The 15899-nt window shown below is 48.7% G+C and overlaps 5 protein-coding genes across 5 annotated transcripts; 2 read left to right on the plus strand and 3 right to left on the minus strand.

The window, feature by feature from the left end:
• Nucleotides 1-11: 11 nt before the first annotated feature.
• Nucleotides 12-1766, minus strand: T069G_10663 (fungal specific transcription factor domain-containing protein; the record flags this gene model as incomplete). Its single annotated transcript, XM_056177873.1, has 7 exons — nucleotides 12-590; nucleotides 649-891; nucleotides 957-1231; nucleotides 1283-1375; nucleotides 1426-1472; nucleotides 1605-1677; nucleotides 1736-1766. The coding sequence occupies 7 exons, from the start codon at nucleotides 1764-1766 to the stop codon at nucleotides 12-14; spliced, it is 1341 nt and encodes a 446-aa protein (XP_056024163.1).
• A 2361-nt stretch (nucleotides 1767-4127) lies between these two features.
• Nucleotides 4128-7540, plus strand: T069G_10664 (glyoxalase/Bleomycin resistance protein/Dioxygenase superfamily domain-containing protein; the record flags this gene model as incomplete). The annotated part of the gene is made up of 7 exons (XM_056177874.1): nucleotides 4128-4174; nucleotides 4238-4266; nucleotides 4347-4783; nucleotides 4839-5112; nucleotides 5173-5335; nucleotides 5621-6487; nucleotides 6559-7540. 7 exons carry the CDS (start codon nucleotides 4128-4130, stop codon nucleotides 7538-7540), a joined length of 2799 nt encoding a protein of 932 aa, XP_056024164.1.
• A 62-nt stretch (nucleotides 7541-7602) lies between these two features.
• On the minus strand, nucleotides 7603-8268 carry T069G_10665 (uncharacterized protein; the record flags this gene model as incomplete). The annotated part of the gene is made up of 1 exon (XM_056177875.1): nucleotides 7603-8268. One exon carries the CDS (start codon nucleotides 8266-8268, stop codon nucleotides 7603-7605), a length of 666 nt encoding a protein of 221 aa, XP_056024165.1.
• A 964-nt stretch (nucleotides 8269-9232) lies between these two features.
• T069G_10666 (vacuolar sorting protein 9 (VPS9) domain-containing protein) lies at nucleotides 9233-12197 on the plus strand (the record flags this gene model as incomplete). Its single annotated transcript, XM_056177876.1, has 6 exons — nucleotides 9233-9310; nucleotides 9374-11021; nucleotides 11096-11173; nucleotides 11224-11396; nucleotides 11458-12080; nucleotides 12155-12197. The coding sequence occupies 6 exons, from the start codon at nucleotides 9233-9235 to the stop codon at nucleotides 12195-12197; spliced, it is 2643 nt and encodes an 880-aa protein (XP_056024166.1).
• A 705-nt stretch (nucleotides 12198-12902) lies between these two features.
• T069G_10667 (transient receptor potential (TRP) ion channel domain-containing protein) lies at nucleotides 12903-15136 on the minus strand (the record flags this gene model as incomplete). The annotated part of the gene is made up of 2 exons (XM_056177877.1): nucleotides 12903-13291; nucleotides 13372-15136. 2 exons carry the CDS (start codon nucleotides 15134-15136, stop codon nucleotides 12903-12905), a joined length of 2154 nt encoding a protein of 717 aa, XP_056024167.1.
• Nucleotides 15137-15899: the final 763 nt, after the last annotated feature.

A 15899-nucleotide genomic window follows, 5' to 3' on the forward strand; every position in this document is an offset into this window, starting at 1 on the left:
CTAGATATTGCCTAGCTAAATGGCGGAACATATGGAGCAGATTGGATAGCAAGACGCAATTTCAGGTGATACTCAATCGGATCCTCATCGTGCAAGTCATCTTGATTCCAACACGCCTCCACAAGCTCCCGTAGCAACCTCATGTTGAAATTCCGTGGCTCCTCTCCAGCTCTGTTCAATATTTCCAAAGCCGTCATCCGCTGAGCATCATCCCTAGCCTCGCAAGATATCATAAAGACTGGCCATGGAGGGATATAAGTCAACTCGCCGCATAGCATATTGAGCCCTCTGTTCACGAGATTTTTGTGGCGAAACTCCTCGCCAGAATAGCCCAGTGCCGCTCGGTTAAGGTAGATCAAGGCGGCAATTCGATACAGTTCCGTGGTCTTGTCGCGGTTTCGAGTGAGTGCAGTCGATGGAGCATCGTATGGAGGGGACTCCATAAGACCAGCTCGTAATTTCGCTTCCAATACGTAGAGCTCCTGCATTTGTGGAGGGGAAAGATCGGTGTGGTCGACAATTTTCTGCATGAGAGCGGAGAATATAGCCGATGTGTATTCAAGGACCTTGCTATCGCACCCGAAATCGTTCTACCGTGAGTTAGCATCTGACACAAGTAAGTTATGTGTTTGGGTCTGGCAAATATACCCGCGGAACATAAATCCGTGCAGCCACAGGATCCATTGCACACAATCTCATTCCTCGCATGGCCGCTTCCGGTTTCCAGTACACTATGCCAAACCTAGCAAAGATCTCATGGTAAGCAACCCAGTCAAAGAGGAGCGAAATATCGCCTCGGACTTCTTGGGCCAATACGCCCGAAACAATGATTTGCTTAGCACCACATAGGTATTCAGCCCAATCTTTAGTAGTGCTAGAGATTTGAAACGTCTATTCACAGCACCGTAAATCAGTAAACAACCTAATTTTCATTTGGGTAAAGATGCTTTTCTTACCTCGCAAAGATACAAGAGCATACTAGCCATGAGATGTTGGGCAGTCCGATGGCCAAAGTTCCCTAGGCGCAATGACTGTTGGAGATATGACAGTGCTTTTATTTTCAATACCATAGCTGCACCAGTTCGGCCTATATTTAAAGACGACAATGCCAAAATGCTGTATAATATCGCATTCGAGGCCGGCGTAGCGTCGTAGAAAGCGAGTCGTAGAATGTAATCGGTCAATTGGCCCAGGTTATCCAATATCAGAAGACGAGAACCCGTGTCCATAACTAGACCAATTATTAATAAATGTGCACAATCAGACCTTCTCATCTACCTACAGTACTGCAATAATCCGGATTCACTCTCGTGTATCCTCATAGAATGGATAGAAGGAAGGGCCGGCGGAATGCTCATTTTGGCAAAAGTGAGTTCTTTTGATAGGAGTTAGCGAACAACTGCTAAAGGGGCGAAAGATTCTTACGGTTCGATTTGGCCTCCGATAGCTCATAAAACTTTTCCACATCCCAACTAGTCATATTGAGAAAAAGACTGTGCTGATACAGCGCGGCGAGTATATGCTTTTTTTGCTTTGCGGTCGATTTAAGCTCAACAGCTCGCCGTTTATCTCCGCTCCGGGGCCATGAGAGCCTCATGCCGTACCCCTGACACTGCACATCCTTATACCGGCAATTGGCGCATGTCGGGAGTGCTCGATCACATTTAATTTTGCGATCTACCGATTTCTTAGCCTGTGATGAATCTTGAAGGTAAGGAGCCGATTGGCTATCTACCTCGACAAGTCCAGCATCCTTTAAGAGCCATGTCGACACTTGTGGGGTTCGTTCAGAGTAGCTTGCGTATGATAGGATAGATGTATGTTTCCCACGTTGCAATCCTCGTGTGCGTATGTGAATCCTACGACTTTAGGATTAAGAAGCTCGTCGCGAATAGTTGCCTTGAAGGATAGGATATGGGGGGCGAAAGTTGCCGTTGCTCTCTAACAGGCGAATGAAGCACCATATAAGTTATCCAGCGGAGCAAACGGCTCAACTTTGTGATCCGTAAGCGGTGTACCAAGGGGTTCTGGAATCGAGTGGCTCAATTACCGTATGATTAACATGAACCTAACAAGAAGATGAGTTGTGATAGAGAAGTAAAAGTTAACGTTTGCTAAGGTACGAGGTATTCAGCTTTGTCTCAGAGCATTTGACTATATTTAGACTTTGACTATTTGGTATTAGTTGCGGAAATTCTTGCCTTGCGATATTAACTACCAATCATGATCGATTATTAACGTTCGGTGCACATTCCACCCCAGCAGACATACACCTAATACGAATGTGGCTTACGTTAGTAAGCGATTAATTGGGTATATTGCCTCGACGACAGGCTGTTTTTCTATCATTATTACACAGACTTCTCTGTCTTTTCCGTACAAGGAAGTTACAGGGTTCAATTTGAAAGTGGGATGCTTCAAATTAAGCTGCAAAAGGTTGTCGAATGATGAGCGTTACCAAACTCTCTTTCATCTTCATCGTTGAAAGTAGATATGAATATGTCGCGAAATGAGGCACTTGTGCTTCGCATCCGAACCGATGAAGTAAATCAGCTATGAAAGAGCTTTTACTCCTACGTATCTTTGGGTAATAGGGACTCGCACAGAAGAAACGCTGACTCCAGAAGTAATCGGGACAAATACTATCCGAGAGATATAGCTAGCTGGTAGGCTTGCGTCATGGAGTATGTATTCCACTTATTCGGCTAGCCTTTGTTATGCTTGCCAAACAGCACTGCATATGAAATTTTCCACCAAAGAGCGTGACTGAAACTACAGTATATAAATGAAGGATGAGAAAAACGACAAAGAGTGCCTGTAATTGTCTCGATTCAACTCAAGGAATATACATTTCTCCTCTTGGCTAGTGCTATTCAGTGATTGCCCATAAGAGCTGTATACCATGACTGCGATTTCTTTTGCGGTTTTTAGAACAGTAAACACGGCCAAAACTACAACGCTTTGACAATAACTTGATGAAAAGTACGTCGATTAGTCTGAGTCTATTGCTATGAGTTACAGGGTGTAGACCCCCTACTTTGCCCGGCGGTTGGGCTGACCCTTGTTCAATCAAGTAGCGATACCTAAGTCGGTGCCCCTATTTTCAACATAACTAACTAATTTCCAATCTCGTATTCAGACTATATATAGCTTCGCTACCCACGCCATTGACTCTGGAGTCCACATATCTCTAACGTTCAAAGAATTCTCTACAAATTTGAGAACCACAAACTTTAGTATAGTTAACTACCAGAACCATTATATTACGTTGATATCGTATTAGTATCTGTTGAGTGTATAATGGTGTGCCTATGGAACTCTTTCTCAAGTGGACTCAACTAAGCCAACACAACACCCAATTCATGCGCTGTAGAATTAAGCCCTGTAATGCATATATCCCATCGTTACATATACTGTTTATGCAACTCTTCATCTTCATGCCACCTTTAAAGCTTATAATATTTTGCATTATGAATTACGAAGAATGCATGCGTGGTAGACGCCTGTGCCAGTAGTACACGCATATGTCAATAGTCACATCAGCAACGCATCATCAACCAGACTTCAGCGTTCTAATTCGTCTCATCACTGTTGTTGTAGTGTTAACATTACTCTCTTAATTTATTTGTTTAACAATGTTTTGTTCTATTTCCTATATCCGACCCTCGCGTCGCGAAGTGAATGCACAACCTCGGATATGATTCCGTTTTGCCGAATATTCCTGAGGTAATATCCGTAGTATTTCCTCGAATGTCGAAAACAGTATTAGCCGTTGTTGAAGATTGATGACTAATGCGGGGCTGATGAGGGGCAGCCAATATTGGAGTTGTGACGTTGAATAAGCTGAGCTGCTTCATAAAATCTCACAACTCACAAACATCAGGTTCGCACCTTTTTTTTTTTCTTAGTTATTTCCTATTTCCATGAGATTCTGTGAAGCAAGTTGCTGATTTAGTTCCATATAAAACTACAGAATCTCCTTTGTGATTAAGGAGATCTTCGTTGCCTTCATCATTCTGCTCAAATCTTTTCATTGTTTACCCCGCCATCTCTTTCTTGGGGCATCGCGAGGGGCAATAAGCGTGCACACTTCTTTTCGTGTAAGACAGCAGCAAAATTTCGCAACAATGGCGGCCACCACGGATCTGAACACCTACAAGTTCAACCACTCGATGTATGTCGCCTCAGATTATTTTGCATTTGCCGTGTCAATTTTGATTACTGATGAACCGTCTAGGATTCGAGTCAAGGACCCCAAGGAGTCTGGTAAGTGAACCTACCATACTGTGTCACGATATTACCTATGACGTGTTAAAGCCTCATGCTTACCCTGGTGTTCAATCAAGTGAAATTCTACGAGTTTCTTGGAATGAGTGTCATCCGCAAGGCCGAGTTCCCTGAAGCCAAGTTTGACCTTTACTTCATGGGATACAACAGTAAGGGCGCGACTTCATTCGGAAACTCTTCGCTTGACCGCGAGGGAGTCATTGAGCTCACCCACAACTACGGCACTGAGAGCGACCCCAACTACACCATCAACAACGGAAACAAGGACCCTCACCGCGGATTTGGCCACACCTGTATTTCCGTCGACAACTTGCAGGCTGCTTGCCAGCGCATTGAGGATGCCGGCTACAAATTCCAGAAGAAGCTGACTGAGGGACGAATGAACCACATTGCCTTTGCTCTGGACCCCGATGGATACTGGGTTGAGATTATTGGTCAGAAGCCCCTTGAGGAGACTGCCAGCATCAAGGAGACTGACGTCGCTACCTACCGCATGGTAAGAATCACCCACACCTGCAGTTCAGTAAAATTGAGTTACTGACTCTTATCAGAACCACACTATGATCCGTGTCAAGGATCCTCAAAAGTCCCTCAAGTTTTACCAGGAGGTTTTGGGCATGTCCCTCTTCAGAACTAGCGAGTCTCCCAACGCAGGATTCAACCTCTACTTCCTTGGCTATCCCGGAACCCAGGGCGTCCCCCAGGAGGGCAAGACCAGCGATCGTGAAGGCCTCCTTGAATTGACCTGGAACTACGGCACCGAAAAGGACGAAGCCTTTTCCTACCACAACGGCAACAGCGAACCTCAAGGCTTCGGCCACATCTGTAAGCAATTTTCCCCGACTCACTACTAAAAGTGTCATCAGCTAACCTTTATCTTTTTAGGCGTCTCTGTGGATGATCTGGACGCTGCTTGCCAGCGATTTGAGGACCTCAAGTGCAACTGGAAGAAGAGACTGACGGACGGCCGCATGCACAACGTTGCTTTCTTGCTGGACCCTGATGGATACTGGGTTGAGGTTGTCCAGAACGACAGATACAGCAACAAGTATGCTGTTTAAAGTTGGAATTCCAATTAGCTAGCCTTTGATGAATTGAGATTCGACAAGTTAAGCGTAACATAGCTGCCATGATGAGTAGACGATGCAACGTAATTGAGCCATATTTCACCCCAAATGGGCAATTGCACGTAATATCGACTTGCATATGCATGACCCACTAAGGCTGAACATAGGAGCTAAATGCGCATTAAATGCATACATAGGCAGACGCTTGATGCCTCCAGGCGAAGTTCTCTATTAAATCAATCTTTATTATACTCGTTTCTGTTCAGCAATTACCAAATGAGGCTGTTAAACACAAAGTCGCTTGACCTCGAGATATTTCCTACCAATGAGGACATACGTTATGCCATATTGTCCCATACTTGGCGGGAGGGCGAAGTGACCTTTGCCGACCTCCACCAACACGAGAAGCGAACAGAAGCACGAGGATGGGAAAAGATCCGTCGAAGCTGTGAAATAGCTTCTCAGCTGGGGTTCGACTATATATGGGTTGACACGTGCTGCATTGACAAGACAAGCAGCGCGGAGCTGTCGGAAGCCATCAACTCGATGTTCCACTGGTACGAGAAGGCTGAAGTGTGCATCGCCTATCTAGATGACCTCACCCTTGCAGCAGGTTCAGCAGTGGTGGACTCCGATTTCGAGCAATGTCGCTGGTTTTTCAGAGGCTGGACGCTCCAGGAACTTATTGCTCCCCCAGAGTTGCGCTTCTACTCCAAGGAATGGAACTTTGTCGGCACAAGGACATCTCTCAAAGCCATCATTGCGAAAACCTCGCGTGTTCCCGACATGATGCTTGAGGCGCACGTAAATGGCCAAAGGCAAAGGCTCGACAACTTTTCCGTGGCGGAAAAGATGAGCTGGGCAGCCAACCGTAGGACTACTCGGCCGGAGGACATGTCCTACTGTTTGCTTGGAATCTTCGATATTAACATGCCTTTACTTTATGGAGAGGGTCAAGGGAAAGCCTTTAGGAGACTGCAGGAAGAGATTATCAAATCTACAAACGATGATTCTATCTATGCGTGGAGCTATTCTGAAGAGCAGTCTAAGAAACAGCATTTCTGGGGCCTCTTGGCTGACACCCCATCTGCTTTTGGACAGCACAGGGAGGGCTTCGTGGTAAAGCGATCAAGGTATGTATTTATATGTAGTCTCTAACATAACGAAATATTCCCCAGGCTGACCTCTTGTCTCAACTATCTAGATATCTCGCACGACGCTCAAATCATGTAGCCACAGTCTCCAACCGCGGCCTCAACGTGGAGTTTGCGCTGGCACCTCTTCTAAACGATAAATCGGACACCATCTTCATCGCCATGCTGGACTGCGACATGCAGAAAGAAAACTCATCGCACTCGCTGACGCCGGCCATAATCCTCCAGAAGATGTCGTGGCACAGCGACTCTGAGTTTGTCCGCATACGACCAGACTTCCTGCTCGTGCAGTTAATGAATCGCATAATCTTGCCCACAGCCGACGACCTCGCTCAGATGCGTGATGGCCTCCGTCTCCCAGAAGCCGTGCCGCGACAGATATTTGTCCCGCATAGCTTGTCCGCCCTACGTGCTCCGCGAGGCCTATTGTTTCACCCTGCAGTCAAGGGACAATCTCAATCTCTGAAGCCACAAGATTCGCTTATAGTCGATGTACTCACGCAACCGTCCGAATGGCTTTATTTTGACGAAAGATCGCACGACGGAAGCATAGCAAGCCCCGGCCAAGCGAACCACGACTTCTTTGACATACTATCATCATTGCAAAGAGTGCAGTCATATGTATTGAATTTCAAGCCCTTCTCCGATCTAGGGGTTACAGAGCCCACGCAGGCAACGATCCTCGGGTCGTTAGAACTCGAGATTAAGCAGCAAAGTGGATGGAACAGCTGGCATGTGTGCTTGGTAACAGGACTAGAACCGCTCCCGCCAAACCCCTTTGGCACGCCATCCCTGTATACTGTGCCGTGGTACGCATTTGAGACTAAAGCTAAGGTCATGGCGGGAGAGCTTGATGAGGTGTTGGACAAGAAGACGAGACGGGGGTGGCATAGGCTGATGGATGATATGGTTCTGAGAGTCGATTTCGATCTCGAGAGTCGGCACTCGAGGTTGTATTACAATGCGGTGTTGAAGGTGATTACACCGTCAGAGAGATATGGTACGACACAAAACGCCAGGCCAAGTACATGAACTGTGATGATCCACAGAGAAGTATTATACAATTCAATAGAATATGCTCATAAATATCACCATCATAGCTCTTCGAGCACACCCAAGACCGTCATCTCTAGTCTTTCCAAAATCTCATCTGGGACGTCTAATGGCTTCTCCTCTGGCACTAGGCCTTTGCTCACTAGCTCATCCAAGCCAATATCAGGCTGCTCCTCGACCGCTTTCTTCAGCGCTCTCGCCCTCTCCGTAACATCCTCAATAGAAACAATCTGTTCATTCGCCCATTTGGTACTCAGAGTTCCCGGGATGCCAATCTGGATGCTCCGATAATGCAACTGCTCGAGTTTCGCGTTCCTTTCCGGATCCCACTGGATCCTCACGTCAGAAGGCCTCTCATGCGCTGTCTTGTTAGTGCTCTCCTTGTCCACTCGTGCGTGTTCTGCTGGATGTGTTGATAAGACGCCTTGCTTCAGTAGACCCAGGAAATCTTCCTTTTTCATCTTAAGGGCGAGGATGCGACTTTGGCCCTCGTCCTTGTAAGAGTATCCGGAGCGGTACATCATCCAGCACCAGCTTGGCTTAATCCAAGTCATGCGGCCGGGACTGAAATCCGGCGATGCGTTGAGTTTTTGGGCTCTGACGGCGGCATCGGCGATGGATGCCTTGTAGGCCTGGTAGACGATGATGTGGTTGTTGTCGTACGAGGCGCGGATTTGGCGGTAGGGGATTTGCGAAGGATAAGACATGGTTGATGATGTTTTATTTTTGTTGCTTATTTACATGTATGCGTTTCTCATTCGCAGAGAGTGGGATTTGATTGACTGGCTAATTATAATTCTAGTAGGCATTTTGTAGATGTCAGGGCGATGAGAAGCTTTTGTTTTATAAGTAGTTGGAGCTATACAGTGCTGGATGCGGAGTTGAGGCTGGATGATGACTCTGGCATGACGACGGACGGCCTGATGAGTCTTTTGCCGATGCCTTTTTTGGTCGTTTTGTTTGATTGAGTCTAGACCAAGATACATCCAGCGTTTGTCTTTTGTATTGTATGTTACATAATATCATGAGTTGCTACGAGATTGAATAGAAGCATAACAATGAAGAGCTAATATACATGAAGCCATAAAGGCTCCTTCTTGTAATCCCATGGATCCATCTCAATGCCGTTATAAAATGCAATGCAACAAATCTCCGCTTTGGGCCATCCCATTGTTTTAGGCAGACTCCCCCTTCTAAGGCCCACTCATAGTATCACTAAAAACCTGAGACAGGCGTGACGCAACGGGCCTGTGCAGCTCCATCGAACAAAGAATGCCGAACCGAGCCTTTTGGCCGCCATTTTTACTTTTGACTTTTGCAACATTTCTTAAAATCTACTGACACTTTTTGTACTGCTGCATTTGTATAGTTTAACAAAGAACGTTATCTTCTTTTTTCTTTTTTTCCTCTCTTATACTTTCACCCAGCCTCTTTTGTTTTTTTCTGTACCTCATAAATCCATGCATCCACCTACGTAGCCCCCCCCAACGTTTCCGACTCAGGTACCCGATTCAAACCTCTGCAGCGCCCACAGCAGCAACCGCCAAGCGCCTGTATCTTCTATTACTACAGAGCTTCTCTCCTCTTCTTTCTCCCTCCTCCTCCTCCTATCTTCTCTCCTTCAACCACCTGACCTCTCTCTCCCCGCCTCTTCCTCCTGGATCCACGTGCATGTCGCCACCGGAAGCACCCGCAAGCCCAGCGCTTCCCGGCCCTGGATCTGAGCCTAGAGGTGCGGATGCCTCCGAGGTGACATGCATCCAAGACCCCTCGGTGGGGTTGCAGCCTGTTGCTGAGCCCGACAAAATCAAGGACGAGAACACAAGCGAGAACAAGAACAACTCGACAGCTCAAGCTCAAGCTCCAGCACATGCCGCTGTTGAGTCTGACTCTGGCGCGGTCGATGCGAATCCAAGCGCCAGTGCGAACGAGGATCACAGCGACGACGACAAGCAAGGCGCCGAGACTCGAGCCATGACGACAGAACCAGAACCAGACACAACGACACCTCCCGCCAACCCTCCCTTCGGCGATTCCCCCAAAGAAGCAGCCGCTGATATCCATCTCCATACAAGCACCCCTAGCGCACCCGGCGCAGACAACAACAAGCCTCCTCAGCACTCTCCAGACTCACCGCTGGACATGGCCAGCGACGGGGCCGGCAGCAGACCGACAAATGCGGAGCTCGAGCAGGGCTCTGGCTCTGTCTCCGACGCTGGCTCGGCATCAGGCACTGCTGAAGCCAAAGACAGCTCCAGCTCCAGAGCCAAAGAGAAAGCTCCTGCACACGGGATTCACGACACACACGAGACCATGGCCGAGCCTACAGACAACATCTCTTCCTCCGTCCTGACCATCAAGGCCACCGTTGCGAGCCCGTCTTCGCCGTCTTCGCCCATGCAGCCCGACTACCCAACCACGCAGCTTCTCGTGCCCGAGCATCCCAACTATGTCGACCCAACGCCGCCCACGCCCATGGCCTCCCGACCTCCCTCTCGCGCCCTCTCCACAGCCCGAAGCGACGACGCATCTCCCACCAGATCCGGTCCCGAGTCGGACGATAAGAGCGAGGATGACCAGGAAGGCTCACGGTCCGAGATTCAGAGCATCATGGAGCAGTTTAGCGAGTACGGAGGCGGTCCTGATGCCGACGAAGTCATGAGTCCGCGCCTGGAGATTGCTTCGCCCATGCTGGGATCTTCTCTGCAGCATCCGCCTCGAAAATCCAGCCTCGAGCCTCTGTCGCCCTCGCTTGCCAGCCAGCTTCAGGGACTCAACGCCCTACACATCTCGACGCCTGGTGACGACGACCATGGGCCTCCTGTGCCCCCTAAAGACGGATCCATGGGTACGCCTCCAAGACCCAAAGACGCACGACCTCTGCCCAACAACGTCGCATCCCCAGCATCTCCTACCATGTCCATGCACAGGCCGCCGCCTCCAGAGCCCGAGCCCGAACCTTCTCTACCCTTCGACTTCCACAGATTTCTAGAACAGTTGCGGAACAAAAAGGCGGATCCTGTAGCGAGATATCTCAAGTCATTCCTCTTCGAGTTTGGGAAACGCCAGTGGATGGTTCACGAGCAGGTCAAGATCATTAGCGATTTCCTAGCCTTCATCGCCAACAAGATGTCGCTGTGTGAGGTATGGCGGGACGTGTCGGATGCAGAGTTTGATAACGCTCGGGAAGGCATGGAAAAGCTCGTCATGAATAGGCTCTACACACAAACCTTTTCACCAGCCATTCCGCCGCCCAAGCCGATACCCGGAGCAAAGCCTAGGAGGAGAGGAGGCGATCCGCCACTGGGCCCTGGTCGGAGAGGCCAGCACCAGGAGGACGTCGAGCGAGACGACATTGTGACGCAGAAAATCAACATTTACGGCTGGGTTAAAGAAGACCATTTAGATATCCCACAAGTCGGGGAGAGCGGCAGGCGTTTTCTGAAACTGGCGCAACAAGGTGAGTGTCTTTGCATACACATATGCACACTCATTCATATGCTAGATCTCATTGCTGACTATATTATCAACCAGAACTCTTAAAGATCAAGTCATATAGAGCCCCCAGAGACAAGATCATTTGCGTCTTGAACTGCTGCAAAGTCATATTTGGTGAGTCTGTTCTTTCCTGTTCAGTCAAGTCTCTTAACTAACATCTCAAGGCCTCCTAAAACACAACAAGTCCGACTCGTCAGCCGACTCCTTTATGCCACTGCTCATCTACGTAGTGCTCCAGTCGAATCCGGAGCATCTGGTTTCCAATGTGCAGTATATTCTGCGATTCAGAAATCAGGAGAAGCTCGGTGGCGAGGCCGGCTACTACCTCTCCTCTCTTGTAAGTAGACTCTTAGCTTGAAGTCTCCCTCATCACCATGCAGATTCTTACCCCGTGGCAGATGGGTGCAGTCCAGTTCATCGAAAACATGGATCGAACCTCTCTCACCATCACCGATGACGAGTTTGAGAAAAACGTCGAGGCAGCCGTCTCCGCCATTGCAGAGAAGCACCAAGCAATGTCTCCAACGGGATCACGCCCACCCCAGCAGATATTCAACGAGAAATCTTCATATGCTGAGGCCCGTTCCTCTCTCGACGGCGCAAGCTCATCTGCCCCACGTCGCTCAACAGACCAGAATGAAGTCGACCTCACCGCGCCCATCACCGGCCTCCTGCGGACTATTCAGAATCCCCTCACCACCATCGGCCGCATGTTCTCAGACGATGGCGGATCATCAGCACCTCGGCCGCCCCCGCCGCCACCCATCGGCCGTCCCTTGGGGTTTCCTGATTCAGTTCCCCTGAGGACCAGCACAGACGACCAAAGAGACAGCGGTCGGCGCGATTCAAGATACGCTCTCCCCGCAGAGGAAGCAGCGGCCCGACAAGCAAGCGCCGAGGTGGCCGAAGCACAACGCTTACACCGCGCTGAGCATGCCAACGTTGTAGAGACGCTGGCCGGCATGTTCCCGGATCTGGATAAGGACATAATTAGCGATGTGGTCTACCAGAAGGAGGGAAGGTATGTTTTTTCACTCCCCCTTTGCTCTCCCTTTCCATCTTTTGTAGGCTAACCTGGAATGCTCCTTTGTATAGAGTTGGTTTGGCAGTCGATGCGTGCCTTGCTTTATCCTCGTAGCATATATATATCCCGAGAAAGGCGAATGACCTTTACACCTTTAATTAGATAGGTATGGGGCTTGGTTTTTGCACCATTGTACAACGGTATACATCGATTATGTGACATACTTTTATTTCTACCCTGTAATCTACCTTACCTTACCTTTACCTTCACCTCTATTTGCCAGATATGCATCGTACAGAGAGAAATTGGAGAAGAAATGCTTGCCGTAATGTCAATTCTCGTCTCGAAATTACAATCATCCCCTCCATCTGTCCATAACTCGAGCCATTTGACTTATTAAGAATGAAAAACACAACCTCTTAATCCAACGCAATTCAAGAAAGACCAACAGTATTTAATAATAATCTTGATAAAGAAAAGCAAATCTATTCATCTCATTTAGTCCTCATGCATACAATGCCCCTCCCATCCCTCTATTCCTAAAGATCCATTTTTCTATCTCACTATTCGCTGCCTAACACAGCCTTCTATACACAACATGGGGCTGTGCATACACGGTAGCCCACACTTTCCGGGGAGGTGACACAAACGAAGGAGTAAAGCGAATGAATTATAAATACATAAAAGATGCTGCGGCTGATGTGACTCAAAATAACACAAAAAAAAAGTACGACCACCGTAACCCTCCCCATCCCCATGACCCTCACCTCCGTCTCACAAGATAGTGGTAGGTATCCTGCATAGGATGGTGAAAGCAGTCTAGTATCCAGAGTATTTCTGGTGGCCTACAAAGTCATAGGGGGACACTCCATCTCGTCCATCAGAGCTGTTGCCCCTGTAGTGCGCATGGCCATCATCAGAAGCGAAGCCTTGCGAGTAGTTGGGAGAGGCGTCTCCGGGCTGTCGGGAGCCAGTCAGGTCGCGAGACATGGCGTTTGGCGAAGGTCCCGAAGACAGAGCCGGGTGGTATGTCCCCTCTGGTATGCTAGGGGCGTAATAACGATCTCCCGCCTTTGAGTAAGGGGGAAGGTTCTCCTCGTGATCATGTTCGGAGGGGTAGGATGCCTCAAGATCTGCCTTTGATTTGATCATCATCGTGTTGCGAGCATCAAGGGGCGTCAGATCATCCTGGTCTCCACGGAGTTTCTCTGCAAGCAGCTTGTTAGTCTGACAAAAAGGTACCACTCAAAAGAGGAGAAAATGAAAAGAGACAGAAGAGAAAACTTACCCAGCTCCTTTCTACGCTTGCGGTGAGGGTTCATCTTGATGGCCGCGTTGATAGCGTTCCATCCGACAAGGAGTGCAAGCGCAACTGTCAACGTGGACTGTATAGCAATCATGACGACGCCCATAACAGTCTGGGTCGTCTGCTGAACATTGAACTCCTCGACAAACACAAAAACGCAAATGACGGACAGCACACGAACAATGGCAATGAAAATGTTGATGATGTTGCTGGAGCGGCGCTCAAAAGGACGGGTGAAAACCAAGAGTGCCAGCATAGCCAGCTCGACAACAAAGCTGACAGCGGTCTGAGCCATACCATTGCCATCGCCTGCCGCCACAACGCAGCCTTTGACAAATGTATAGAGAATGACGGGAATAAACAGCCACCAATAGGACTTTTTGTAGGCTTCGTAGAACATGGAGTACTTGAGCCAATTCTGCTTATCCTCATACAATTTGGCGGCGTCACCATGCTGGGACTTGAGCCTGTGCGCTGTCATCCAGATTTTGAAACCAAAGTACATGAGAACACCAGTGAAGATGCCAAGGGAGAGACCAGCAAGCAGTTTGGCCGCCCACGAGTCACCAAGCGTGAATTGGAACACGCAGTACAACACCCAGATTCCGTAAAGGAGCAGGATGAGAGTCGTGATTGTTCGGGCAATGGATCTCCAGTAGTGCTTGCGGAAGCCAGTAAGAGACTCCGGGAACTTTCCATATAGAGACCAGACTTCGAGAATAACCTTGACAAGCAAAATGCCTGTAACAACAGAGGCAATGACAATGGCAACAATGAGAAGCGCCGTCATGAAGACATCCGACTTGGGAACGCTCACTGATTCGGCAAAGTTTTTGATGCCCGAGATTGTCTGGGTGAGTTGGCCCGAAATACCCTCTGTGCCATCGTCTCGACGAACGAGCCTTGAAAGGCTGAGCTCAGTCGAGTTGCCCGTGTCATCTTGTTCGAGTTGCCTGGTAAGATTCCGTAGGTAGGCAACGCTGTCTTCAGTCAGATTGCCACCAGTCTTGGCTCGAAAGTCGTCAATGGAGTTCAACAGGCCATTCCATGGGATAAGGCCAACGGAGAATGCAAAGTTCTTTGCGAAGCTGCGGTAGATGGGTGGGTAGTTGACCGAGAGCATACCGCTCATGGCCATGCCTTGGAACCAGCCAGCCACATCCGTAAAGCTGGGGCCAGCGACTGCAACTCCGGCAGCACTGCTTCCAGACATGGCACCACCGACTGCAGACATGCCAGTGGCGACTAAGGAGACGCCAGCAATGCCCACGGCTACATATGAGACAGCAGGCACGCTCATAGTCTTGCCGTTGGTAACCTGAGCCTGAATACAAGCCACCATGCTGTTATCATCGAGGCTGTTGAGCTTCATAACTGCCTCTGCAGAAATGTCTGGAACACTGAAAGCGATTCCCGGGATCATTGACGCATATTGAGCTGGAACCTGTTGAGTTCCACGAGCGACGAATTTGCCATTGGGCAAAGGGCACAGCTGTTCCACCAAGGTCTTTGGGTCACAGGGGTTGAATGTGTTTGTAAATGCGCTGATGCCATAGGCTGTGACATCGAGAGTTGCCGTAACATTCTGGCTGTTCGTGCTAGTGCCCTCAATGTCGAATGTGATGGTTTGGGCGTTGTTGTCGTAGGTCATGCTCAGTTCGCTAATCGTGATGGAAGGCAAGCTTCCACAGTCGACATAACCAGTCGTCGTTAGGATCTGGTCGCCCATGACTCCCGTCATCAACATTGCGCCCACGCATAACGCCTTCCGCGCCGTCGATTTTGATGCTGTCCGAGCCATGTTTCGTAATCTTTGTCCAATGGAATCAATAATGCGAGCAGCTCCAGGTCAACTTTGAAATTCCACCACTATGATTCGCTTTATGAAATGCAGCCCTGTCGATGTAGTAATGTACCCAAATCCAGTATCAAGAGTTTCCGGCTAAATTCGTTTCGCCAATCGTCTCCGTGTATCGGTGTTCAATCTATATGGTAAAATCGGTTGTAGAAGTAAATTATAAGAGAAAAACTCCAAGGAATGGTCGAGTATTCCGGTATATGAGTAAAGGAAAGTTGCTGAAAGGAATGCCAGCTAATTGAATAAAATGAGTTGGTCGAGAGCAAAAGTCACGGCAACCTCACGAATTTGCAGAAAAGAAAAAGCGCCCACAGGGCGAGATATCCAAAATGGTCAGGATCAACCCGACAAGAATCGAAGAAACAAGACAAGAAAACGAGCGGCCAATGCTGTTCACAGCTCTATAACTCAGGGCGTTTTCCAACAGTCACCAAACGTCTTCTTCACGGCGGGATATTCATCAAGGAATGGAGGCGATGTCTATAAAATCGCAATCGTAGAGTCGGGAATTCGGTTTTCGCTCAGCAACGGCTTCGATATCAGATGAGATGGGGTTGGCGCTGTGTGAAACGGGTCTGCCCCAGGAGCATCACCGGAGGCGGTTTGAAGGAGGGAAAGACACGAAATAATGAATGACAAAATTCAAAAATCG

The sequence above is a fragment of the Trichoderma breve genome, assembly GCF_028502605.1.
Source record: "Trichoderma breve strain T069 chromosome 7 map unlocalized scaffold00007, whole genome shotgun sequence".
Taxonomy (NCBI): Eukaryota; Fungi; Ascomycota; class Sordariomycetes; order Hypocreales; family Hypocreaceae; genus Trichoderma; species Trichoderma breve.